At 53.5% G+C, this 25285-nt stretch overlaps 2 protein-coding genes across 5 annotated transcripts in view; one reads left to right on the forward strand and one right to left on the reverse strand.

Annotated features, from left to right (window-relative positions):
* The first annotated feature begins 1465 nt into the window (after window positions 1–1465).
* Window positions 1466–6401, forward strand: MIEF2 (mitochondrial elongation factor 2). Of its 2 annotated transcripts, none has more exons than XM_011975278.1 (4): window positions 1466–1664; window positions 3649–3802; window positions 4022–4184; window positions 4654–6401. In XM_011975278.1, the coding sequence occupies exons 2-4, from the start codon at window positions 3656–3658 to the stop codon at window positions 5706–5708; spliced, it is 1365 nt and encodes a 454-aa protein (XP_011830668.1). In that variant the 5' UTR covers window positions 1466–1664; window positions 3649–3655; the 3' UTR covers window positions 5709–6401. The 2 variants fall into 2 exon arrangements, with proteins under 2 accessions (XP_011830668.1, XP_011830669.1); XM_011975279.1 differs by lacking the exon at window positions 1466–1664 and adding an exon at window positions 2036–2088.
* Window positions 6402–13841: 7440 nt separating this feature from the next.
* TOP3A (topoisomerase (DNA) III alpha) overlaps window positions 13842–25285 on the reverse strand; it is a 55270-nt gene continuing 43826 nt past the window's right edge. For 2 of the 3 annotated variants that reach the window (XM_011975283.1, XM_011975285.1), the window contains 4 exons: window positions 24664–24807; window positions 22518–22640; window positions 18977–19659; window positions 13842–16140 (listed from right to left, as the gene is read on the reverse strand). In XM_011975283.1, coding sequence (XP_011830673.1) covers window positions 15962–16140; window positions 18977–19659; window positions 22518–22640; window positions 24664–24807 — 1129 coding nt within the window. In that variant the 3' untranslated portion in view covers window positions 13842–15961. The remainder of the gene's footprint in view (window positions 16141–18976; window positions 19660–22517; window positions 22641–24663; window positions 24808–25285) is intronic. The other variant, XM_011975284.1, reaches the window with a different exon arrangement.

A 25285-nucleotide genomic window follows, 5' to 3' on the forward strand; every position in this document is an offset into this window, starting at 1 on the left:
CACGGGAGGTCCAGCGCCGGCCCCGCCCCTTTAACCCGCCCGCGCCCGTCGCTTTCCACCGGGAAGGGTAGGCTTTAGGCCTCTTAGGGCCTCAGTTTCTCCGTCTGTTCGAAGACTGCGGTGGCATCAAGGAGTGCTGGGCGTCTCCTGTACAGGAGCTGGAGGCTTCCACCATCTCCAGGCTTAAGTCCCAGCGTCTCGGGACAGGGGCCGTAACGGCCGCTGGGCCAGGCACCCTCCCCTGCGCTGCTGCAGCACATGAAGCTGGCCCTGACCTCGGAGAGATTCTAAACCCCGGCCCCGGGTCGCAGGGGCCCAGGAAGTGCCTGTACTTGGCTGACCGGTGGTAGTGAGACACCTGGCTCCTCGGGTCCTAGCTCTCCAGCTTCTGGATTTAGTTTCCTCATGTGTTGTTTTTATTTTGTTGAGACAGGGCCTTCTTGCTCTGCCGCCCAGGCTGGAGTGCAGTGGTGTGATCATAGCTCACTGCAGCCTCGAACTCCTGGGCTCAGCCTCCCGATTAGCTGGGACTATAGGCGCAGACCACCACACCTGGCTAAATTTATTTTTGTTTTTTTGTAGACACGAAGGTCTTGCTATGTTGCCCAGGCTGGTCTTGATGTCCTGGCCTCAAGTGATCCTCCGGTCTCAGCTTCTCAGAGTGCTGGGATGACAGGCGTGAGCCACCGCGCCCTACCCAGTTTCCTCATTTGTAAAATACTTCCTAAGATTGTCACCATAAGTAAATGAACAAAGAATGCACGTGTAGCCTGCAGCATACAGCAGGCGCTCAGTGAGTGGCAGGTTATTATTCCGTTTTGTTTTGTGTGCCAGGTTTATTATTCCCACTTAGTGTCAGCACCCCTGTGCTCGTGCCCCCCTACAAAGGGAGGGTCCAGAAGAGAAGCATCTGTCTTGGTCCCTGCTGTTCACAGGGGGCTCGCCCTGGCTGACACATAGCAGGACCCCGATAAATGAGCCACAGCTGTTACATGCCCAGCCATGCTTCGTAGGGGAGGAGGGGGTCTAGTGTCCCCATTTTACAGGAGAAAAACAGGCCCAGGTGGAGAATGGCCCACATAAGCTCGCACGGAGCAGGTGGCAGGGGTAGGCACTTTCGCCACACTGTGCCTCGCAGGCCCACAGGTGAGAACGAGGCCACCAAGACACTCTCTCGCACAGGTGATCTAACAGGTTGGATGTGCCGGGCCTCTAGCCATGTGCAGCCTCTCTACCTGGCTCCCGGAAGGAACGGGGGCCCAGACAGCTTTTTCCACACCGGAGGCTCACATTACAACGCACAGACTTCCCGGAGGGCTGCCTGTCACATCACCTGGTCGCAGGCTCGGAATGCAGCCCTGCACCTTTAAATTCGGACTGCGTCAGGGAGTCCCGCCCCGAAGGGAGCGCGTCTGTCGGCTGGGGGGCGGGGCCTGCCCTTCATTGGCTGAACCGCGCAGTATTTTGGCACCTGTGCTCCGAACTCGAGCGCTCCGATTGGACTTAGGGCCTGCTTGTCTGCGTGCTGCGAAGTCCGCGGCCGCCCCCGGGGGCCCTCGACGTCGGGTTCCAGGGTCCTTCACGTTCCAGTTTCAGGCTGGTTCGAGCTCAGGGACCGTGGTCCCGCGGCCTCCTCCGGTTGTTGTGCGGAAGCTGCCACGCAGGTACAGCTGGAGCGCGGCGGAGCGGCCCCCAGGGTCACCGGGCTCAGGGCTTGGCGCGCGACTGAACGCTGATCGGAGGCGTGGCCCGCGGTCACGGCTGGGGAAGGCGGAGGGGGGACCTTTGGGGGACCAAGGGCCGCGTTCGAATCCCAGCCCAGCCCCCTTCCCCTCTCGGTCTCTTAGTTTCCCTGCGAACGGGGCGTCACCCGCCCACCTAGGGCTGCTGCTGCGGGCTGCTCCGCCCGGGCCCACGGCAGGCGCGTTTGGCAGAGGAGGGAAGGCCAGACGGCCTCCAGGGCCTCGTTGGGCAAACTCGGGTTATTTTCAGCCACCCGTGCCCTCTCCCGCTTCCCAGAGCTGGAAGGCTGTGGGCTGAGGCCTGAGCGACCCCGCCAGTGGTGGGGCTGAGTCCCAATTTAGACAGGTTGGGAGTATTTAAAGCGCTTTACAGTTTGCAAAGTAGATTCCTGGTCTCTCTGGGGGTGGGTGGCAGTATTGATTCCCGAGTCACGGATGAGGAGACTGAAACCGGCCTTGGGGCCGTGGCGGGTCACCCGGTTGGCCTGGGATCTCCCCAGAGACCGTCTTATTTTTAGTCTGGGGCGAATAGGCGGGTGTACGGGGCTGAGTCACACAGCGCTTCGGGCTTCAGCTACTCCAGGCATCTGGTCACCTGGCAACTGGGCCCCTGGCACCGACACTGTGGCAGGGCAGGTAGAAGTCCTTGGTGCCTGGGCAGGCTGTGACCTCATGGTCATCTGCTCAGGCCTCCCTGGGAGAGTTCTGCCTAGTGTCTAACTGATGTCCGAAGGTCACAGCCCAGCTCATCTCCCAGGGCCTGAGGGCAGTGTCCCCCTCGCAGAACGTGAGGAACGTGGACTGGGCCCTAGGTCTTTGCCTCCACTTCCCAATTGCTGGGCCCCACCCAGCCACACATTTCAAGCCTGCCCACATCTGCCCTCACTGCTGCGTATGCCATCTTACAGGTGAGCAAACGGGCTGGGCCCAGGCCCTCACCTTCCTTTTTTGTTGCTTGGCCTCCCGGCAGCTGAGAAGCATCACCCACCACTACCTACACATTGTCCCAAGACTGAGAGGCCCAGAGAGCCCTCTGTACAGAGGCACTGGGCAGCCCTTTCTGCCCTGCCAAAGGGGCTTCAACCCTGAGAAGCACATCTGCATTGGCCTGCCCGGGCAGCTCGGGCCGTGTCACTCTGCCTGTGCTCTGACTCGGTAGCTCTGCCTCTTGGGGCTACCCTGTCAAGATTTGGAGGGTAACTGGTTCCAGTGGTCCCCCAGACTGGCTGGGGCCCCAAATTGTTCGTCTTCTCTGGACTTCGGGCTCTTCTGAAGAGGTTATCATAGAGGGCTGCCGTGCCCTCTGGTTAGGGACCTTCAGATGAGGCTGCTGCTGAGGACCTGGCCACCTGGCACAGGGAGAATCCGTCAGACTCTGAGTGATGAGAGTCTGGAGGCCTTGCAGTCGTGGGTTGGAGACCTCACCACTCACTTGTGAGCTGGCAGCCTGTGGCTCTGTAACATAGGGATGGAGATGATGACACCCTGGTGATGTCAGAGGTCCTGGAGGGTGGGCTCCAGGGAGAGCGGCCCCTTCCTCTACCTGCACAAGCCTCAGGGCCTTTGCGAGCTTCTTTCCAGGGAGTGGGTTGTTTGCAGCTTTGGGGGAAGGGGCTTGGCAGCTCCCTCATCTCCTCGTGAGAGATGGGGGCTTGGGGCCCCAAAACCCAAGTTCATATCCCATCCCTGCCCTTTCTTAGGTACTTTACATGGTTTCCCAGGACCTCGGTGTCCTCCCCTGTGGATGGGTGGCCCCTTTCTCTTGAGAAATTCTCAGAAAGCCCCCCTCATGGGCTGAGCTCTCTTACCCAGCATAAGGACAGCCAGAGCACCTGCCCACAGCAGCCCCTCTCCCAGCCTGGCCACCTGCACCTGAGCTGCCCCTTCACCCCTGGCTCTCTTACAGGCAGACCATGGCAGAGTTCTCCCAGAAACGGGGGAAGCGGCGTGGCGACGAGGGGCTGGGCAGCATGGTGGACTTCCTCCTGGCCAATGCCCGCCTGGTGCTGGGCGTGGGCGGGGCTGCTGTGCTGGGCATTGCCACCCTGGCCGTGAAGCGGGTAAGGCCAGGTGGGTGGGTCATGCCTGAGGCTCCTACAGGAGGACAACAGGGTTGGGCTTTTCAGAGGGGCCCTGGGGAGGGGTGGGGACTGCCCAAGGCCTTCATGGGAGCCCAGGGCACCTGCTTCTCCACCCTGCACCCTGGTCTCCTTTGCCCCTGGGCTTTGCTATGGCTGCCCAGACTTCATATACACTGATCTCTGTGACTCTGCCTGTAGTTCATTGACAGGGCCACTAGCCCACGGGACGAGGATGACACCAAGGGAGACAGCTGGAAGGAACTGAGCCTGCTCAAGGCCACACCACACCTGCAGCCCCGGCCTCCACCTGCTGCCCTCAGCCAGCCAGTGTTGCCCTTGGCCCCCTCGCCCTCTGCCCCAGGTGAGTGGCACTCCTTCCCCTCTGTTGGTGTCACATTCGAGAGACGCAGCCCAGGCTTTGCCCTGACTGACTGTGCGGCCCTGTGCGAGTCCCTGCTTCTCTCTGGGTTGTGGGCTCCTCAGACATTTAATGGGGGTGGGGTTTCTTTGCCCTGCTCCTGGAGCAAAGTGGCAGCGTTGTGATGGTGGGGAGCTTTAGATGGGGAAACTGAGGCCCACAGGGGCGTGACTTACCTACGTACTCTGCATGAAGCTGTTTTAGCCATAGGGCCAGGGTGTTGGACTCTGGGACAATGAGAACTCGTCACCAAGCGCTCACTATATGTGAGGACCTGAACTGAGTGCCTTCTCAGGTGCCATTGCAGGTGAGGAAAGTGAGGCCCTGGGACGTCACACAGCTAGCTGTCGGTGGTGTTTTCTTAACTAATCACAGGCTGTTCCGACATGTTCCCCGCCCCTTCACTCTGCAGAGGGGCCTGCAGAAACTGGTCCTGAGGTGACACCACAGCTCAGCTCCCCAGCACCGCTGTGTCTGACACTGCAGGAGAGGCTGCTGGCCTTCGAGCGGGACCATGTGACCATCCCAGCAGCCCAGGTGGCTTTGGCCAAACAGCTGGCTGGCGACATTGCCCTGGAGCTGCAGGCCTACTTTCGGAGCAAGTTCCCGGAACTGCCCTTTGGGGCATTTGTGCCTGGGGGGCCGCTGTATGATGGGCTGCAGGCAGGGGCCGCGGACCATGTGCGTCTCCTGGTGCCACTGGTGCTGGAGCCAGGCCTATGGAGCCTGGTGCCGGGCGTGGACACTGTGGCAAGGGACCCTCGCTGCTGGGCCGTGCGCAGGACTCAGCTTGAGTTCTGCCCCCGCGGGAGCAGCCCCTGGGACCGCTTCCTGGTCGGGGGCTACCTCTCTTCCCGCATCCTGCTGGAGCTACTCCGCAAGGCGCTGGCTGCCTCTGTCAACTGGCCGGCCATTGGCAGCCTTCTTGGGTGCCTGATCTGGCCCAGCATGGCCTCAGAGGAGCTGCTGCTCGAGGTGCAGCACGAGCGCCTGGAGCTCACCGTGGCTGTGCTTGTGGCAGTCCCTGGGGCCGATGCTGACGACCGCCTCCTCTTGGCCTGGCCCCTGGAGGGGCTGGCGGGGAACCTCTGGCTGCAGGACCTGTATCCAGTGGAGGCTGCAAGGCTGCGAGCCCTGGACGACCATGACGCTGGGACCCGCCGACGGCTGCTGCTGCTGCTGTGTGCTGTCTGCCGTGGCTGCTCGGCTCTGGGGCAGCTGGGCCGGGGTCACCTGACCCAGGTGGTCCTGCGTCTGGGGGAGGACAATGTGGACTGGACGGAGGAGGCCTTGGGTGAGCGCTTCCTGCAAGCCCTGGAACTGCTCATCGGCAGCCTGGAGCAGGCCAGCCTGCCCTGCCACTTCAACCCCAGCGTGAACCTCTTCAGCAGCTTGCGTGAGGAGGAGATTGACGACATTGGCTATGCGCTGTACAGTGGCCTACAGGAGCCTGAGGGGCTGCTCTAGGTGGGTGGGAACGGGTGGCTGGCGTGTTTTCTAATGCTGGGAAGCTGCACCCACCTCCCTTCCGGGGATTTGAATAGTGGTTTTTCTCTAGCTTTTAGCCAGAACAAAAGAGGGTACATTACTTAAACCCAGGGCATCGGGATGTGCTTGGGCTATGGTGGCCGTAAACCCTGAGCCCAGAGAGCTTAGGTCACTGTCACCTGAGTACGGCTGGGCTGGCTCAGGCAGCTTGGAGTGCCAGCCATTTCTGCAAGCACCTTTTCAGCCCTTGGGGCCAACCCCAGGACCTTGGCTGTGTCCATCACCAGCAACCAATCCACCGACAGAATGTGGTTTCTGCCATCCTGGGCAGAAGCTAAAGGCCAACTTCACATTTCTGCTGAGAGAAGGCGACTTACCGCCTTCTCCGGCCCCAGCTCCAGGCGTTTTGAGGCCTCTGGTGCCTGGTGGTAGGTATGGTGTGTTTGTTCTGTCCCCCGGGCGCTGGAGTCACCTGGTGTCCCTGAATGACAGCTTTTTGGCTGTTAAAGGATGGCGTTTTCCTGCTGTCTTCTGTGCGTTTAGTTTTCTTGTGTTCTCGAGCCCTGGAGCAGGAGCTCAGTGTGACTTGCTACCCACCTGATACCTCAGGGCAAGGCCCTTTTTCCCTCCAGCCAGGTGAGTGTTTTCTTCAAGCAGCTGAGGGCCCTGGGGCATATCACTGGAGCTGTTCCAGGCCCCACTGGAGAGCAGAGGGCCTGATCCCCCACCAGAGAGGTCCAGTGCACAGAGCCGGCCGCCCAGTGTGCCAAAATGAACTGCTCTCAGCCGATGGCTGTATTCTGACTTTGAAGCCCGTTAGAGGTAGCAGGGGGGCTAGAGGAGGGAGATTCCACCTCCCTTCCCAAGTGACCCTCCTCCTGCCTCTGGTATCCTTCCTGCTGAAACGAAGCTCTGCTTCGAAGAGGTGAATAAGAATAAAAGAAAATTCTAATGTGTAACTCAGGCTGGATAAGGGGGTCTTGGCGCTTTCATACGCAGCTGTTGGGGGTTTTCTGTAAGTCCTGTGGCTTGTCCTGGCACTTAGGCAAGGGTGCTTGAGGTCAACTGGAGGTGGTAGAGTTTACTTTAAAAAGTAGCATCTTGGCTGGGTGCGCTGGCTCAAACCCGTAATCCCAGCACATTGGGAGGCCGAGGTGGGCGGATCCCGGGGTCAAGAGATCAAGACCATCCTGGCCAACATGGTGAAACCCCATCTCTACTAAAAAGATAAAAACTAGCTGGGTGTGGTGGCGGGTGCCTGTAGTCCCAGCTACTTGGGAGGCCAAGGCAGGAGAATCGCTTAAATCCGGGAGGTGGAGGTTGCAATGAGCCGAGATCACACCACTGCACTCCAGACTGGCGACAGAGCAAGACTCTGTCTCAATAAATAAATAAATAAAATAAGCATTTTGGCCAGGTGCTGTGGCTCATGCCTGTAATCCCAGCACTTTGGGAGGCCGAGGTAAGTGGATCACCTGATGTTGGGAATTCAAGACCAGCCTGACTAACGTGGAGAAACTCCGTTTCTACTAAAAATTCAAAAAATATTAGCTGGGCGTGGTGGTGCATGCATGTAATCCCAGCTACTTGGGAGGCTGAGGCAGAAGAATTGCTTGAACCTGGGAGGCAGAGGTTGTGGTGTGCTGAGATCGCGCCATTGCACTCCAGCCTAGGCAACAAGAATGAAACTCCATCTCAAAAATAAAAAATAAAAAAAAATCATCTCAGTCTGTTTGGGCTGTGATAACAAAATGCCATAGACTAGGTGGCTTATAAACATCAGAAATTTATGTCTGACCATTTTGGAGGCTAGAAGTCTGAGAACGAGTCACAAACAGATCCCATGTTTGGTGAGGGCCCACATACTACATACTGGTTCACAGGTGTCCCCATCTAGCTGTCCTCGTGGAGGAAGCGGGGAAATGCCCTCCTAGGGTCTCTTTAAAGGAAACTAAGCCCACCCATGGGGTGGGGGCCCACACTCATGATCAAATCACTTCCCAAAAGCCCCATCTGCTGTTAGCAGTGCCTTGGGGGTTAGGATCTCAACATACAAGTTTAAGGGGACACAGACTTTCTGTCTGTGACAAGTAGGGTATGTGGAAGGAACAGATGAAAAGCTTGGTATTGCTTTAGTACTGGGAAGCAACCAGTTTGGGATGTTTCTTCCTGCAAGGCTGAACCGAGCCCCACACCATACTTTCTGTAATCAGTGGACTGCTGATGGCCCTTCAGCTATGCCCATCAGTTTTTAGAAACTTGTTTTTTTTTTTTTTTCTTTTGAGACAGAGTCTCGCTCTGTTGCCGAGGCTGGGGTGCAATGGCGCAATCTCAGCTCACTGCAATCTCTGCCTCCCAGGGTTAAAGCAATTCTTCTGCCTCAGCCTCCCGAGTAGCTGAGACTACAGGTGCGCGCTACCACGCTCGGCTAATTTTTGTATTTTTAGCAGAGATGGATTTTCACCATGTTGGCCAGGATGGTCTCTATCTCTTGACCTCATGATCTGCCTGCCTTGGCCTCCCAAAGTGCTGGGATTACAGGCATGGGCAACCACACCTGGCCAGGAACCTGTGTTCTCTGCCTCCCCTTGCACCTCTTTGTGGCTGCACAAGTGGGGAGGAAACTTGCCCCGCCCTGCGCAGGTGAGAGGCCAGGGCATCTTATCCCCCCCACCCCCAAGAGCCAAAGCCAGGGCTCACTTCCTATCACCAGATGACAGATGTGGGCTGGGGAGGGCTCTGGTCTGCGTGCAGGGCTGCTTCCAGCCTAGCCGTGCCACTTGCGCCCTGCTGGTCCTTCCCCCACTTACGTCCTGAGGGGACTCCCCTACCCCTTCCAGCTGTGACCGCAGGACCCAAGGGAAGCAGAACCGTGCCGAGCAAATGGAATAGTGGTGTAGGCCTCTGGGTGTTGGGTGCAGGGCAGGGGGCGGGCACGAGGGCTCCTTGCAGAGGATATTATAAGGGTCCAAGGCAGGAGACACTTGACCAAGGTCCATTCCAATCACTTGATGCCTTGATGCTGGAGAGCTTTGAGTAGTTTCCCTGGCGGTGGAGGGGCAGCAAGGGAGCAGTCTGGGGCAGAGCCTATGCCTCAGTCTTCTCATCTTTTAACTGGGGGTCACGCAATGCCCAATCCCAGGTGCTTGTGACGATTAACTGGGATAGGCAGTGCTAACGTAATGCCTGGGAACGAGGACTGGTGGGCCTAGTTGTGCCTCACCCTCCAGCCACATCCAAGCCCCAGCACAGCAAGGTGCTCCCAGCTGCCAGGCCAGCCCCTGGTCAGAGTGCATCTGTCCGGGAAGCAAGCTCAGTCTAGAGTCCCTCTCCTTAGATGGCCAGACCCCAACACAAGCCTGATGTAGGCCAATATGTAGAGGCTACTTGCTTCAGGTAGCTCTAAATTTGCCATCTCAAACCATGGCTTAAAAAAAAAAGAGAAAAGCCGGGCGCGGTGGCTCACGCCTGTAATCCCAGCACTTTGGGAGGCCGAGGCGGGCGGATCACGAGGTCAGGAGATCGAGATCACAGTGAAACCCCGTCTCTACTAAAAATACAAAAAATTAGCCGGGCGCGGTGGTGGGCGCCTGTAGTCCCAGCTACTCGGGAGGCTGAGCCAGGAGAATGGCGTGAACCCGGGAGGTGGAGCTTGCAGTGCGCCGAGATCGCGCCACTGCACTCCAGCCTGGGCCACAGAACTAGACTCCATCTCAAAAAAAAAAAAAAAAAAAGAGAAAAATCCAGGATAAGTTAAAAGCGTTCATGGTTCATGTTCATGGTTTCATCACCTAGCCAAGGTTAATGTCTGGGTCTTCCGTTTCTAGCCAGAGAACTGGAAACAAATCAGTTTTGCTAAGAACTTTGCATGACCTCAGGCCCTGGGCTGCTGGGTCTTGGGCTGTCCTGATGGGCTGTGAAATCCCACCCACTCCCTTCCCCACAAGGCAAGGACAGCCCCCGCCCTGCCTGCCTGGGAGCAGGGTATGGGCTTGCCCAGGCCTCAGTGTCTTAACACTCAGAACCTTTGGCTGTGGTGACTCAAATTCCTTGTTTTACTTTCACCAAGTGACCCAGAGCCAGGAGCCTTGATGACTGTGGTAAGGCAGTGACTACCCCTGCTCAGAATACAAGGATCGCTAGGGAAGATTGTAGAAGAAAAAGGACTCCAAAAATGGAGAATCTAAATGGAGTCGTTTGAAAATGTCACCCATAGATCCTCTGCCCCTAACTCTGATAAATTTCACCAAATAGCGTTTCCTTTTTGTAAATCCACTTGTATGCACTTCACACTTCTCTTCAGGAAAACTTAGCTGTGGGATTGTCCTCAAACGGGGACCATTTATTCCCGTAGAGCTGACCTGTTCAGAGCTTGTTTCCGTATCTGCTGCTAATATTTTAAAAAGCAAACAAAAAACCAGCCAGCTATGGTGGCTTATGCTTGTAATCCCAGCATTTTGGAGGTTGAAGTGGGAGGACTGCTTCAGGCCTGGGGTTCGAGACCAGCCCGGGCAACATAGTCAGACATCTCTACAAAAAATAATTAGCCAGGTGTGGTGTATACCTATGGGCCCAGCTACTCAGGAGGCTGAGGTGGGAGGATGGCTTGAGTCCAACAGGGCGAGGCTGCAGTGAGCCATGATTATCCTTGGGATTACAGGCTGGTCTCAAACTCCTGGCTTCAAGCAATTCTCCCAGCTCAGCCACCCTAAGTAGTGGGATTACAGGTGTCAGCCACTGTGCCCGGCCAATATTTGCATTTTAATGACATTTTGCTTTTGTAATCTATCTATCTATCTATATATATTTTAAATCTTAATTCCTTAAGGTTGTAGTGGAGAAAACCCAGGTGGGTTCCAAAGACATGAACACCAGTGACTCTGGTGACCTGCACTGGGTCATCTCTGCACTGCTTGCTGAATTCCTGAGACAATGAGACCCATTCGTTCAGCGGCTGGGGCCTCTGGCAGGCAGGGAGGCCACTGGGGCTCACTTGCTTGCATGGGTTTCAGAAGGAACCTTCCAGGTTCAGACTGCAGGCCATACCCTCCCTGACTATAAGTGTTTTCCAGAGGGACACAACCAATGGGCTGTATGTATATATAGAAAGGGAGTTAATTAGGGAGAAGAAGCTCACAGGATTACACAGTGAAGCTCCAGAATAGGCCGTCTACAAGCTGTGGAGAGAAGCCGGTAGCGTGACTCAGTCCAAGTCCAAAAGCCTCAAAACCAGGAAAGCCCACAGTGCAGCCTTCAGTCTGTGGCAGAAGGCTCCAGGAAGCTGCTGGTGCAAGTCCCAGAGTCCAAAGGCCAAAGAACCTGGAGTCTGATGTCCAACAGGAGAGAAGAGGAGGCAAACATCTGGCACAGGAAGAGGGAGAGGGCTGGAGAAGACTCAGCAAGCTGCTCATCTCTCTTCTTCCACCTGTTCTAGCTGTGCTGGCAGCCGATTGGATGGTACCCACCCACATTCAGGGTGGGTCTTCCTCTCTCAGTCCACCAAGTCGTCAGTCTCCTCTGGCAACACCGTTAAGACACCCAGAAAAAAAACCAACAGTCTGAGCATCCCTAAATCCAATGAAGTTGACACCTAACATTAACCACTGCACCAGCACCACCTGTGTATGAGCTGGTGGTCTAAGGTGGGGATGGGGTGCACAGATCTGTCCCTGGAAGGGAGGGTCAACAGGCGAGTGGCAACACCCAGGTGAGCATATTGAACTGGGGTCACCATCCAGCTGAATATGAACATCCCAGGTCCTCAGCTGGATTCTAGAAGAGGCTGGTAGTGAGTTCATCCTGAAGGGCAGTGGGGTCTCTGCCGTGTCTCAAAAGCCAGTGCCTCCAGGGGCAGGCCCCAGCGCTGTTGGGCACATTGAGCCTGGCTCTGGGGGGTGAGGGGCTGGGTGTTGGTGACAGGGCTTATTTTTAATTCTAGATGCTGTAAGTATCCAGTGTGGGATCAGGCAGACTCCTCAACCACTACCAGTTGTGTGGGGTGGTCTCTCGTTTCCTCTGCTGTTAAGTGCAAGCAGTCACTTGGGGAAGCACGTGCAGGACATCAGCCAGGCTTCTTTTTTTTTTTTTTTTTTTTTTTTTTTTTTGAGATGGAGTCCTGCCGTCGCCCAGGCTGGAGTGCAGTGGCGCGATCTCGGCTCACTGCAAGCTCTGCCTCCCAGGTTCACGCCATTCTTATGCCTCAGCCTCCTGAGTAGCTGGGACTACAGGTGCCCCCACCATGCCCAGCGGCTAATTTTTTGTATTTTTAGTAGAGACAGGGTTTCACCGTGTTAGCCAGGATGGTCTCAATCTCCTGACCTCGTAATCTGCCCGCCTCGGCCTCCCAAAGTGCTGGAATTACAAGTGTGAACCACCGCGCCTGGCACCCAAGGCTTCTTTGCCAAGATGGCAGGGAAGCCTCCAGTTATGCCATGGGCTCTCAGCTTTGGTGTGGAGAGCAGGGAGGGGCTTTTTACAAAACTCTGATGGGGTTGGGGGGTACATGGCATCGGAGACTAGGTTTCAACGCCAGGCTAGCTGCTTGGTAGAGGAAAGCACTTAACCCAGCGGAGCCATGGTTCCTGCAGAAAACGGACAGTAGATGCTGTCTTGCCGGCAGCTGGAGGTTGAAACCACTGTATGTGACATCCTGGCCAGTGCCTAGTCTCAGCTAGATCCAGCAAGGCTGGGGTGGGGGGTCATTTTCTTCTCCTTGGTTGTGCATTGCACAAGCTGCAGATGTGGCTCAACACAGGGACTAAAAACCCTTCCAGTAAATGTCGATGGGGTACGATGCGCTGCATGCTGCTAACCTGAGTGGGCTGAGAGACTTGGAAATTCCAACAGGTTTGATTTGTGAAGCTTTAATTTGCAGTCGTGCCTGACTGTAAGCCTTCACTAGAGAGCCTCAATGTGAACAAGAACACCCCATTATGGATGAGGCAACTGGGGCTCCAGGGATGAGGGCGCACACCCGGGGTGGCAGAGCAGGCCGGGAAGCAGGAGCTGAGCCTGGGTCTGTTTGATTTCAGATGCCTAGCCCAGTCCATGGTGCAGCCCAATCCTGCAGTTTGGTTTTGAGACACGCAGGAGTTGCCTGTAGAGATGTAAAAACCACAAAGGCATCTGGTATCCAGAAACTATGAAGAACTCCTACAGCTCAACAACAAAGACAGACAACCCAATTTAAAAATGGGTGACGAGATCGGGCGTGGTGGCTCATGCCTGTAATCCCAGCACTTTGGGAGGCCGAAGCTGGTGGATCACCTGAGGTCACGAGTTTGAGACCAGACTGGCCAACATGGTAAAACCCCGTCTCTACCAAAAATACAAAACAAATTAGCTGGGTATGAAGGCGGATGCCTATAATTCCAGCTACTTGGGAGGCTGAGGCAAGAGAATTGCTTGAATCCAGGAGGCGGAGGTTGCAGTGAGCCAAGATCATACCACTGCACACCAGCCTGGGCACAACAGCAAAACTCCATCTCAAAAAAAAAAAAAAAAAAAAAAGGTGAAGAACTTTAAAATAGACATTCTCCAAAGAATGTATACCAATGGCCAGTAAGTAAGCCTATGGAAAGATGATCAATGTCATTAGTGACTAGGAAAATGCAAATCAAAACCACAAAGAGATGCCACTTCATACCCACTAGGATGACAATACACTAGGATGGCTATAATACAAGAAAAGGAAAGGAACAAGTGTTCACAAGGATATGGAGAAGCAGTAACCTTGGTTTGCTGCTGGTGGGTGTAAAATGGTGCATCCACTGTGGAAAAGTTTAGAGGTTCCTCAAAAAGTTAAAACGTGGAGTTATGGTATGAAACTACAACCCCATTCCTAGGCATATGCCCAAAATAACTGAAAACAGGTCATCAGACACTCACACACCAATGCAACAACAGTGCTATTCACAATAGCCAAAAGGTGGAAACAACTCAAATGTCCATAAACTGACAAATGGATAAACTCGTGGTATATTCATACAGTGGACTATCAGTCATAATCATTGAGGACCGACACATGCTACAATGTGGATGAGCCTGACAAACATCTGCCAAGTCAAAGAAACCAGACACAGGAGGTCATGTATGGTAGGATTCCATTTTCTGTTTTCTTGAGACAGAGTTTCACTCTTATTGCCCAGGCTGGAGTGCAATGGCCCAATCTCAGCTCACTGCAACCTCTGCCTCCTGAGTAGCTGGGATTACAGGCGTGAACCACCACGCCCTGGCTAATTTTTGTATGTTTAGTAGAGATGGGGTTTCATCATATTGGTCAGGCTGGTCTTGAACTCCTGATCTCAGGTGATCTGCCTGCTTTGGCCTCCCAAAGTGCTAGGATTACAGGCGTGAGCCACTGTGCCCAGCCTGGTATGATTCCATTTAAACAAAATATAGAGTAGGTAAATCCATAGAGACAAAAAGTGGTTGGTGGTTCCCCGGGGCTGGGAGAGGCAAAACCACACATGCAGGGCCACAACCCACACCCACTCAGAGATGCTCCAGGAACAATCTCAGGAATCTGCATTTATAAAAATCCTCCCCAATACTCCACCAGGACACAGAGCCACTGGTCTATGGGGCCAGGAGCCCAAGACCTGAGAACAATTCTAGTTTCTTCGACAACTAGCAACGTGACTGGGCAACTCACACCCACCCCTGCTCATCTTCTAAACTGTAAATCAGAGTCCATATGGCTTGTATTATTCACAAGGTTTTTGTGAAGGCAAACGGGGAACATGGCCACCACTGGAAAAAGTGGAAGATGGAAAGTTAGTGATCTGAATCTGAACCTTTCATTGGACATCTTCTCTGCTCTGAGGGACCACCTGTGGGGCAGGAAGAAATTGGGCGCAGTGCTTACCATGTGGAAAGGGAGGAAGGGCTGTCCACATGGGACACGAGGGACAAACATGAGGGACAGAGGCTGGTGAGACCTTCCAGGGTGAGCTCCTTCCAGCACTGGCTGATACCTGTTGCTTCTGCAAATGTTCCCCAGACCCTCTGCACTCTCACAGGTCAGAGTAAAAAAAGGTTGGATTATTTATTTAAAACAAAAAGTCTGAGAGACAGGGTCTTGCTCTGTCACCCAGGCTGGAGTGCAGTGGTGTGATCATGGCTTGCTGCAGCCTCAAACTCTTGGGTTCAAAGGATCCTCCCACTTCAGCCTCCTGAGCAGCTGGGACTAAAGGCGTGTACAACTGTGCTTGGCTATATCTTTAATAATAGAGAGAAGGTCTAACTATGTTGCCCAGTCTGGTCTTCAACTCCCGACCTCAAGCAAGCCTCCAGCCTTGACTTCCCTAAGTGCTGGATTAGGTGTGAGCCTCCACGCCCCGTTGGGGTTGGATTCTTTTATTTTTTTTTAATTTTTAAATTTTTTTTGAGACTGCATCTCGCTCTGTCACCCAGGCTGGAGTCCAGTGACACAATATCGGCTAACTGTAACCTCTGCCTCCTGGGTTCAAGCAATTCTCCTGCCTCAGCCTCCTGAGTAGCCGGGTCTACAGGCACATACCGCCACGCCTGGCTGATTTTTTGTATTTTAGGAGAGACAGGGCTTCACCGTGTTGCCCAGGCTGGTCTCCAACTCCTGAGCTCAGGCAATCCACCCACCTCAGCCTCCCAAAGCGCTGAGATTACAGGCGTGAGCCACTGCACCCAGCCTGGGTTCTTTATTAAGGCAATGAATTCTGGGTGTCCTGGCTTAACTAAAGAGGGAATGAAGCTTCTTCTGCAGGATCAGTGTTACCACAGCCACTTCCTTGTATTACACCGTCCTTCTCAGGACATCTATGAGAGAAGTCCTGGGCAGCTTGGACATGGCCTGCCCCATGAGTGCTGCCGGCTCACCTGGGGCTTTCTGGAGGTGAAGGAAGCAGTCCTGGGAGCTTCTTCCTTTGGCACACAGTGGGCTTCAGCTAGGACTGCACCAATCCTCTGCTAACAGCAACCACCCTTGGGGGGTCCGAGGGAGCAGCTGCGTGCCTTTTCAGCAGTGGCTATGGTCACTTCTGAGGCTTGGGAAGAGGGCCACTGTCCAAAAGAGCTGGCCTGCTCCACAGTGGTCTGGACCTTGTGCCCCTTAACACAAAAAGGCCCGACTCCAAAGGCCAACACTGTCCTCCAAGTTTCCAGGATGCTAAATGGCCACTTGGTCCTGGTTAACTCATTTCCCAACACAAAGGAGACAGGTCTGAGAAAGTGGCGCTCTCTACCCTACCCTGAGCTCATCTGTTCTGAGGACAAAAGGGACGGGTGTGTCCAGGTTGGTGGCAAAGGCTGCATTTCCGGGGTTTCTTTGCTGTGGACCCCGTGTCTGAGGAACTGGCCCGGGGCCTTTTGCTTCTGGCTTCCGACCCCAGGATTCTTCCTCTGTCTCCTGTCCAGGATGGGGCTCCAGAAGTCCCTGTGGGGAAAGTCAGGGGAGGACTGAGGTTAGAACTGACATGCAGAAGTGGCAAGTCCTGAACACAGTGGCTCATGCCTGTAATCCCAGCACTTTAGGAAGCTGAGGCAGGAGGATTGCTTGAGCCCAGGAGTTCAAGATCAGCCTGGGCAACATGGCGAAACCCTGACTAAAAAAATGTAGATGAGCGGATCACGAGGTCAGGAGATCGAGACCATCCTGGCTAACATGGTGAAACTCCGTCTCTACCAAAAAATACAAAAAAAAAACACTAGCCGGGCACGGTGGCGGGCGCCTGTAGTCCCAGCTACTCAGGAGGCTGAGGCAGGAGAATGGCATGAACCCAGGAGGCGGAGCTTGCAGTGAGCTGAGATCCGGCCACTGTACTCCAGCCTGGGGGACAGAGCGAGACTCTGTCTCAAAAAAAAATAAAAAATAAAAAAAGTAAAAATTAGCCAGGTATGGTGCATGCCTGTGGTCACAGCTACTTGGGAGGCTGAGGTGGGAGGATGCCTCAGCCTGGGAGGCTGCAGTGAGCTGTGATCACACCACTGCACTCCAGCCTGGGCAACAGAGCGAGACCCTGTCTCAAAAAAAAAAAAAAAAAAATGTAGCAGCAGATGATATGGATGAATCAACTTTTTTTTTTGAGACGGAGTCTGGCTCTGTTGCCCAGGCTAGAGTGCAGTGGTGCAATCTTGGCTCATTGTAAGCTCCGCCTCCTGGGTTCACGCCATTGTCCTGCCTCAGCCTCCCGAGTAGCTGGGGCTACAGGGACCCACCACCATGCCTGGCTAATTTTTTGTATTTTTTTTTTTTTTTTTTGAGACAGAGTCTGGCTCTGTTGCCCAGGCTGGAGTGCAGTGGCCGGATCTCAGCTCACTGCAAGCTCCGCCTCCCGGGTTTACGCCATTCTCCTGCCTCAGCCTCCCGAGTAGCTGGGACTACAGGCGCCGCCACCTCGCCCGGCTAGTTTTTTGTAGTTTTAGTAGAGACGGGGTTTCACCGTGTTACCCAGGATGGTCTCAATCTCCTGACCTCATGAGCTGCCTGCCTCGGCCTCCCAAAGTGCTTAGATTACTGGTGTGAGCCACCGTACCCGGCCGGCTGAATCAACTTTTACACAGCCACGTACACTCCACCAGCCAGCCTCCCTTCACACTGTGTCCAACTCTGTAAGGTTGAGGTGCGATATGCCTGCTGCCTTATGTTACCTGACACCTCTCCCTCAAGAATCCTAAGCTCCTGGAGACATCATCCCACACTCACTTGGTGAGTGGACACTGGCATCACTTTGTGCTGAGCTTTTTACAGAGGCAGAAACCCAAGCAAGCTGATCTGTGTGGTGGGGTGGGAAAGACAAGCAGCCTGTGACCAGCAACCTGCGACCCACCTTCATGCAGGGAAGTCCAGCTCTGGATCCCTTCCTGTCCCTCAATGGGCCTTTCCAGACCAGCTGCCCATTTACCCAGGACAGTCAGCCAGCCAGTCTTGGGGTCAGATACCATGTCCTTCCAAGTGGGGAGACAAGAGGCCAGACTGCATCTCGCTTTAAATGTGGGCTTCTCACTGCAATGGCCATCTCTGGGCCCCACTGGCACTGGTAGCCAGTTCCAAGTCCCACAGTTTTTACCAAGCCTCTGGGTTCTTTCTGTGCATGCCGGGCTGGTGACACATGTATAAGAATCATAGTCTGAGACTAAACTCCTTTCTAAAACAGGAACCCTATGAATGTAGGCAGGGGCCATCTTGTTGAGCAAACTTGAGGCAGAGAGGCTAAGTCATTTGTTCAAGGTTATACTGCTGAGCTTTGGAACCAGATTCGCCCAACTCCAAAGCTCCCACTAGGCCTTTGGGTCATTCTCAGCTACTTAATTAAGCTCTGCTGTGCACTGGAGCAGGAGGAACCATTCAAAATGCCTCCACCTACGCCACTCAACTTGATGCAATGTCTAGGTGCCACTTCTCATGACACCCAGTTCCCGGACATTGGCCCAAGCTGTGTTACCCTGGGCAGGTTCTTAAATATCATCGGGGTTGATGTCTTTATCTGAAGAAATGAGGCTGGGCCGGGCATGGTGGCTCACGCCTGTAATCCCAGCACTTTGGGAGGCCAAGGCAGGCAGATAACCTGAGGTCAGGAGTTCGAGACCAGCCTGACCAACATGGTGAAACCCATGTCTCTACTAAAAATACAAAATTAGCTGTGCGTGGTGGTGCATGCCTGTAATCCCAGCTATGTGGGAGGCTGAGGCAGGAGAATCACTTGAACCCAGAAGGTGGAAGTTGCAGTGAGCCAAGATCGCACCATTGCACTCCAGCCTGGGCAACAAGAGCAAAACTCAGTCTCAAAAAAAAAAAAAAAAAGAAACAAATGAGGCTGATGCTTATGGTCTGCCAAGGGTCACGACAGCTGCAAGGGCACAAGGCCATTGGGAAGGCCTATGTCCTCATTCTGGTGTCTGTTGCTATGGGACCCTGAGCAACGCCCGCTTCATGTGTCTGGGTCTCACCTTTCTCACTTATAAGTAAAATTGTGATCATAATGCTTACCCGATGAGGATGGAAGATGCATAGGAAGTATACTTAGCATAGTGCCAGGCATAGGGCAAATGACACCATTACTGGTAGCTACCCTTTAATCTGGAATGAGGACTGTACAATCATCACCTTGCTGAAAGTGATCAAGTGAGGAAACAGAGGTGCAAGGCAGCCCAGGTGCCCTTCCCAATCCCACCATGATCCTGCCTTGCCTTCTTTCTGCTGTCCCCAGTCTTCTCTGAGGTAGATACCTGAAAACCCAAGGCAGGGATTCCCATGCCCCTCCCTGCCTCACCTGGAGCGGTGTTCTCATCGACCCACTGGAAGAAGCCACACTGCTGCTCTCTTGGCTTGGCACACGTGTGGAACTGGCGCCCCTTGTTGGGCCCATCCTTCTGCACAGTCCGTGTGACGGCAGGCTGGCTGCACAGGCAGGATGTGCCAGTACCACTGCCATCACCAGGGTTGCCAAACCCACCCAGGTGGATCCCTGGGCCTGGTGGGCGTCCCAGGGAGCCGCCTAGGGGTCTATATGCCGAGGCGGAAGGCCCTCCTCCTCCCTGATTGGGGCTGTCTGCCCACAGGAAGAAGTTGCAGCTACCCCCGTTACACTTAAAGAATTGCCGGCCCTGGTTGGGGCCCTCCTTACGGACAGTAAGCAGCACAGCCTCCTGGCCACAGTTGCAGGTCACAGAATTGCTTTCACCAGCAGCCGTGGGTGGTGGGAGGGTCTGGGCCAGAGCCTTTGAGGGCCCAGTCTGTCTGCTGTCAGCAGGCTGGGGGTGCTGGCTATTGTCCATCCTGTTCAGAGACTGGCTAGCCTGCAGGTGACCAGACGGCTGGATAGCCCTGGGGGGGCCCCGTGAAAATCTCAGGTCCAGGATCTCCCTCAGGGTCTCGTCGCATCCACCGATGCAGCAAACAAACTCCAGAGGCATGGTCGGGGGAAGGCTACCGCGCTTAAACTTTAACTTCAACCTAGTGAGGCCAGAAGATGGGAAAAAACATTAACAACCAGGTGCCAGCTTCTCCTTAGTCCACTGAGGGCTGCTTTAGCCCTAGGCCTCTCTCCGCCATTCCTTATGCATCAGGAAGCCCACGCAAGTCCCCTGTGAGGCCCTCCGTCAGCCCACTACAAGCCCTTGCCAGTCATCACAGGAGTGGACAGTGGGAAGCAGTGCAGATGAAATCTAAGATCCCAGTAATTCACTAAAATAAAAACACCTCTGAGAAGTTCCATGTCTCTATATCAGCAGTTCTCCAAGTGTGGTTCCAGGGTGCCTGAGCCCTTTCAAGGAGAATGCAAAACTATTTTATAGGCCGGGTGTGGTGGCTCATGCCTGTAATCCCAGCACTTTGGGAGGCGGAGACGGGTGGATCATTTGAGGTCAGGAGTTCGAGACCGGCCTGACCACCATGGCTAAAAATACTAAAAAAATTAGCTGGGCATGCTGGCATGTGTCTGTAGTCCCAGCTACTTGAGAGGCTGAGACAGGAGAATCGCTTGAACCCGGGCGGTGGAGGTTGCAGTGAGCTGAAATTGTGCCACGACACTCCAGCCTGGGTGACACAGTGAAGACTCTGTCACACACACAAAAATTTTTATAATAATTCTAAGGCTGGGCATGGTGGCTCATGCCTATAATCCCAGCACTTTGGGAGGCCGAGGCAGGTGGATCACGAGGTCAAGAGATTGAGACCATCCTGACCAATATGGTGAAACCCCATCTCTACTAAAAATACAGTAATTAGCTGGGCGTGGTGGCACGTGCCTGTAGTCCCAGCTACTCAGGAGGCTGAGGCAGGAGAACCTCTGGAACCTGGGAGTCGGAGGTTGCAGTGAGCCGAGATTGCGCCACTGCACTCCAGCCTGGCGACACAGCAAGACTCTGTCTCAAAAAAACAAAAAACAAACAAAAAAAATTCTAAGAGGTTATGTCTATTTTGCTCTTATTCTTCCATGTGTATACAATGGAGTCTCCCAGAGGTGCCAGCACATGCAATGACTCAGCAGACTGACTGCAGAAGCAGATATGGGAATCTAGCTCTCTTCTATTAAGCCAGACATACAAATTGCAAAATGTAAAACAATGTCATTCATGTCATTGTTATTTTGCTTTGGAAAATAAGTATTTTATTACCCTAAAAAACATGGTATTTACGGTAGTATGCAATGCATTTACTAGAAATAAATCATTAATTATTTTTTTTTTGAGACAGTCTCACTCTGTTGCCCAAGCTGGAGTGCAGTGGCGTGATCTAGGCTCACTGTAATCCTCACTTCCCGGGTTCAAGCGATTCTCCTGCCTCAGCCTCCCAAGTAGCTGGGACTACAGGCGCACGCCACCACGCCCAGCTAATTTTTTCTACTTTTAGTAGAGACGGGATTTCACCATGCTGGCCAGGATGGTCTTGATCTCTTGACCTCGTGATCCGCCAGCCTCAGCCTCCCAAAGTGCTGGGATTACAGGCGTGAGCTACTGTGCCTGGCCAAATTACTGAATATTTTAAAAGATGTTTCCACTTTAATTTCACATATGGTACATACTGATCAACCGCCAATAACAAAAGCTCTCTGGGCTCCTCAATGATCGTTCAGAGTGTTAGGGGACTGGTGACCAAGAGGTTTGAGAACTACTGTCTTGTACTAGGGCTGTGCACTTTCTAGAGGAACTTAAGTAATTTATTTACTCATTTATTTCTTTTTTTTTGGAGACAGAGTCTCGCTCTGTCACCTAGGCTGGAGTGCAGTGGCGTGATCTGGGCTCACTGTAAGCTCCGCCTACCAGGTCCGTGCCATTCTCCTGCCTCAGCCTCCTGAGTAGCTGAGACTACAGGCACCTGCCACCACGCCTGGCTTTTTGTATTTTTAGTAGAGACGGGGTTTCACCGTATTAGCCAGGATGGTCTCGATCTCCTGACCTCGTGATCTGCCCGTCTTGGCCTCCCAAAGTGCTGGGATTACAGGCCTGAGTAACTGCGCCCAGGCTATTCATTTATTTCTACAGACAGGTCTGGCTCTGTCATCCAGGTTGGAGAGCAGTGGTGAAATCATGGCTCACCACAGCCTAGACCTCTGGGATCAAGCGATCCTACTGCCTCAGCCTCCTGAGCAGCTGGGCCTATAGGCATATGTCACCACATCTGGCTAATTTAAAAAATTTTTTGGCCAGGCACAGTGGCTTATACCTATAATCCCAGCATTTTGGGAGGCCAAGGTGAGTGGATCACTTGAGGCCAGGAGTTCGAGACCAGCCTGGCCAACACAGTGAAACCCTGTCTCTACTAAAAATACAAAAAATAGCCAGGGATAGTGGTACATGCCTGTAATCCCAGCTACTCAGGACGCTGAGACAGGAGAATTGCTTGAACCCAGAAGGCAGAGGTTGCAGTGAGCCAAGATTGCACCACTGCACTCCAGCCTGGGCAACCCAGCGAGACTCTGTCTTAAAAAAAAAAAAAAAAATTTTTTTCTTTTTAGAGATGGGGTCTTGCTATGTAGCCTAAGCTTTGATGTTGTATTTAATATGCAAATAATTTCCTAAGCCTTGTGTAACAATGATCTATATGGAGAGGGCAGGGAAACAGGCCTTCATGGTTCTTTGCCCATGGCCTACTCCAAACAGGGTCATACCTGCCAAAGCAGGGACAGCGTGGAACACAACAGAACCGGATCCGGCCTGCCTACCTGGCTGCTGCAGAACACAGCTACACCCCTGCAGGGCCTGAGTGGAATCCCCGACACTCCTCTCTGGGTTCTGACAGGAGCAAGGGAAAGATGGGCGCTGTGGTGTACACACTCCAGAGGAGGCGCCTGACTCAAGCGCCCAGCTCACCTGTACACAGGATGTGGCTGACAAACTGGACACACGCTGCTGTCCCTGCTGGCCTCCAGCACCGAGTCAGGAAGCCACATGGCTGAGCGACACTCCGGGAAACCCATGCAGCTGAGGTAGAACCTAGGGACAAGGTGCCATGTCAGATGGTAGGAGTGCAGGGGACGCTCTCAGCTGTTGGCCATCAGCTGAGGCAGCCTTTTCTCAGCTGACCGAGGACAACATTCGCTTTTCTGGATGACACTTAACTGGATACACAAGCACTCATATTGAATTGATTGGGGGAAAATGAGCCTTCTCACATCCCAAAAGCACAAAGCAGCTATTGCTGACCCTGCTTTCTATTTAGAAAACCGACAACCAACCAAGGTGACACCAGGGGCTCTGTGCTGTGCACTCACACGTTCTTGCCTTTCTCCCTCGTGCCAAGTCTGGGCAGTGTCAGGGAGCCCCTCAGTTTGCATGTGAGTAAATGGTGGCTTGATGTGGGCTGGAAACCTGCCCAGAGACACGCATGCATGTGGAGACGGGAGCCAGGAATGGAAACCCATCTGTTTGTGACAGAGCCTCACCCGCAACATCTACACCCCACCCACTACCCAATCCATCCCATCCCTGTCTCTCCTGGCCAATGTTTTTCAACACCTTGCAGTCATGAAACATTAGGGTTTGACTAGCCAATATGCATGTGATTTACAAATTCCTCATGAGTGTGCCTGGGTACACTATGAAGAAAAAAAAGCCCTGAACTCCAATCATTTAAATAAGAAATTTACAATCTCAGAAATGGAAATTATCAGATAAACCCTGGAGTGGCAAATCCCACAAGATAATCTCCTGACCTTCTGGAGTAACTCAGAGAAGCATTACAAAAGAATAACAGAAGAACAAAAGAATAATAATTCTCCAATTCAGAGAAGTGGAGAATTCAGAGCTAAAACAAAAGTAGTTATTCTCTGTCCTTATATTCCAATGAGTACTAATCCAATAACCTACCGATGGTAAGGAAAACCCATCAACGTCATTTATTAAGTGCTGAAATATATGCCCATTCAGTCATTGGGCTAAGCCTAGAGTGGCACTGGCTTCTGTCTGTGAGTGACGTGAGCCCTGACACCTGCTTCCAGGTCTGGCCCTTAGACCTCGTGTTTCTGAGAGTGTGGGTGGCCTTCTCTTCACTTGGGCCAGCCAGGTTAATGATGGCTAGAGGTGAGGAGTCAAGAAACCTCCTTTCTTATTCAGCAGCAAGGACTGCAGCAGCCCCAGGTGGGTCAGGCAGGAGGGAGAAAGGCGGTGTAAACCTGGTTTCAAACTCTGCCTTTGCTGCCCACCATGGCTGCTTGACTCTAAGCAAGCACCTCAGCCCTCTAAGCTGCATAAAAATCCCTGCCTTGCAGGGTAGTTATGAGAATGGGATGAGGTAATGCTTACAGAGCACCACCCTGCATCATGCCAGTGAGGGACGGCACCTGATGATGGCCGCCACCCCTCCAGCACGTCTTTCCCTGTGAACTTCGTCCAGTGGCCAGTCACTGGCTTGAACAACCTGATGTGAGGCTAAATTGCCCACTTGGATCTACTATATTTAAAGTAGATTTTCAGGCCTCATTCAGAACTAAAACTAGGAGAGAAGAAAAGTAGTATCTGCTGAGTATCTACAACACATCAGGCAATGTGCTATATATATAGTCCCGACCGTTTTCACCAAATCCTCACCCTTAACACAGTCTTGTGAGTACTGACGTTGTTTTACAAAAGAAATTGGGGCTCAGAGCAGGTAAGTAACTTGCTTCAGGCCACACCGCTTATATGCGGCAGAAGTGGCATTTGAACCCAGACCTACCTAGATCTGAAGCTCATGCTCTTCCATGTGTTACACATTGGGTATACGACGTCCTACCCACAGGGGACAAAAAAACCCCACTATCACTCGGTTGTCCACCTGCTCTGAATTGCCATAGTGCTTTACACCTCAAAGGCCTGATCCCATCCTGCTATGCTTCTAGGTCAACACCTTGCCTGCAGGTTGGCAACCACAGGCCTGCCTTGAAAGATTCCATGGAGTGAAATGGCAGGGCCTTTCGAGCTGTGGCTGACACTGCAGGTGCTAGGGAGCAGAGGTGGGGGCAGAAGGCGACGCACTGACCCGCCATTCTTCTTGGTCTTGAGGACCATGTCCTTGTTGCACTCTGGGCACTTCCTGATGGGCTCTGGCATGGCTGGGTAGATCTCTTCTTGCTGGGCCAACTCTGTCCCATTCCCAAAGTACTGGGCCAAGGCCTCATCCAATCTGAAGAAAAGGCAAAGACAGACACCCATCAGCCGGCAATCGCTGCAAAGGCACCTACAACACTCTTATGTGCACACAACAGGCGTGACCTTGGGAACCAGCTAGTCAGTGAGCCGCAGGCCTCCTGCAGAGAACAGATGGCAAACAGAGAAGACTAAGCTTACCATGGGCCCTGGCGCCAAACCAACTCCTGGGAGGAGAGTCCAGATACAGGCAGATGCTTCTGCTTGTCACCAGCCCACATTAAAAAGTAAAACCGGGCCGGACGTGGTGGCTCACACCTATAATCCCAGCACTCTGGGAGGCTGAGGCGGGCGGATCACCTGAGCTTGGGAGTTCAAGACCAGCCTGACCAACATGGTGAAACCTCATCTCTACTAAAAATACCAGATCAGCCAGGCATGGTAGTGCATGCCTGTAATCCAAGCTACTCAGGAGGCTGAGGCAGAATTGCTTGAACCCAGGAGGCAGAGGTTGC

This window comes from Mandrillus leucophaeus, unplaced genomic scaffold (assembly GCF_000951045.1).
Source record: "Mandrillus leucophaeus isolate KB7577 unplaced genomic scaffold, Mleu.le_1.0 Scaffold153, whole genome shotgun sequence".
Classification (NCBI taxonomy): domain Eukaryota; kingdom Metazoa; phylum Chordata; class Mammalia; order Primates; family Cercopithecidae; genus Mandrillus; species Mandrillus leucophaeus.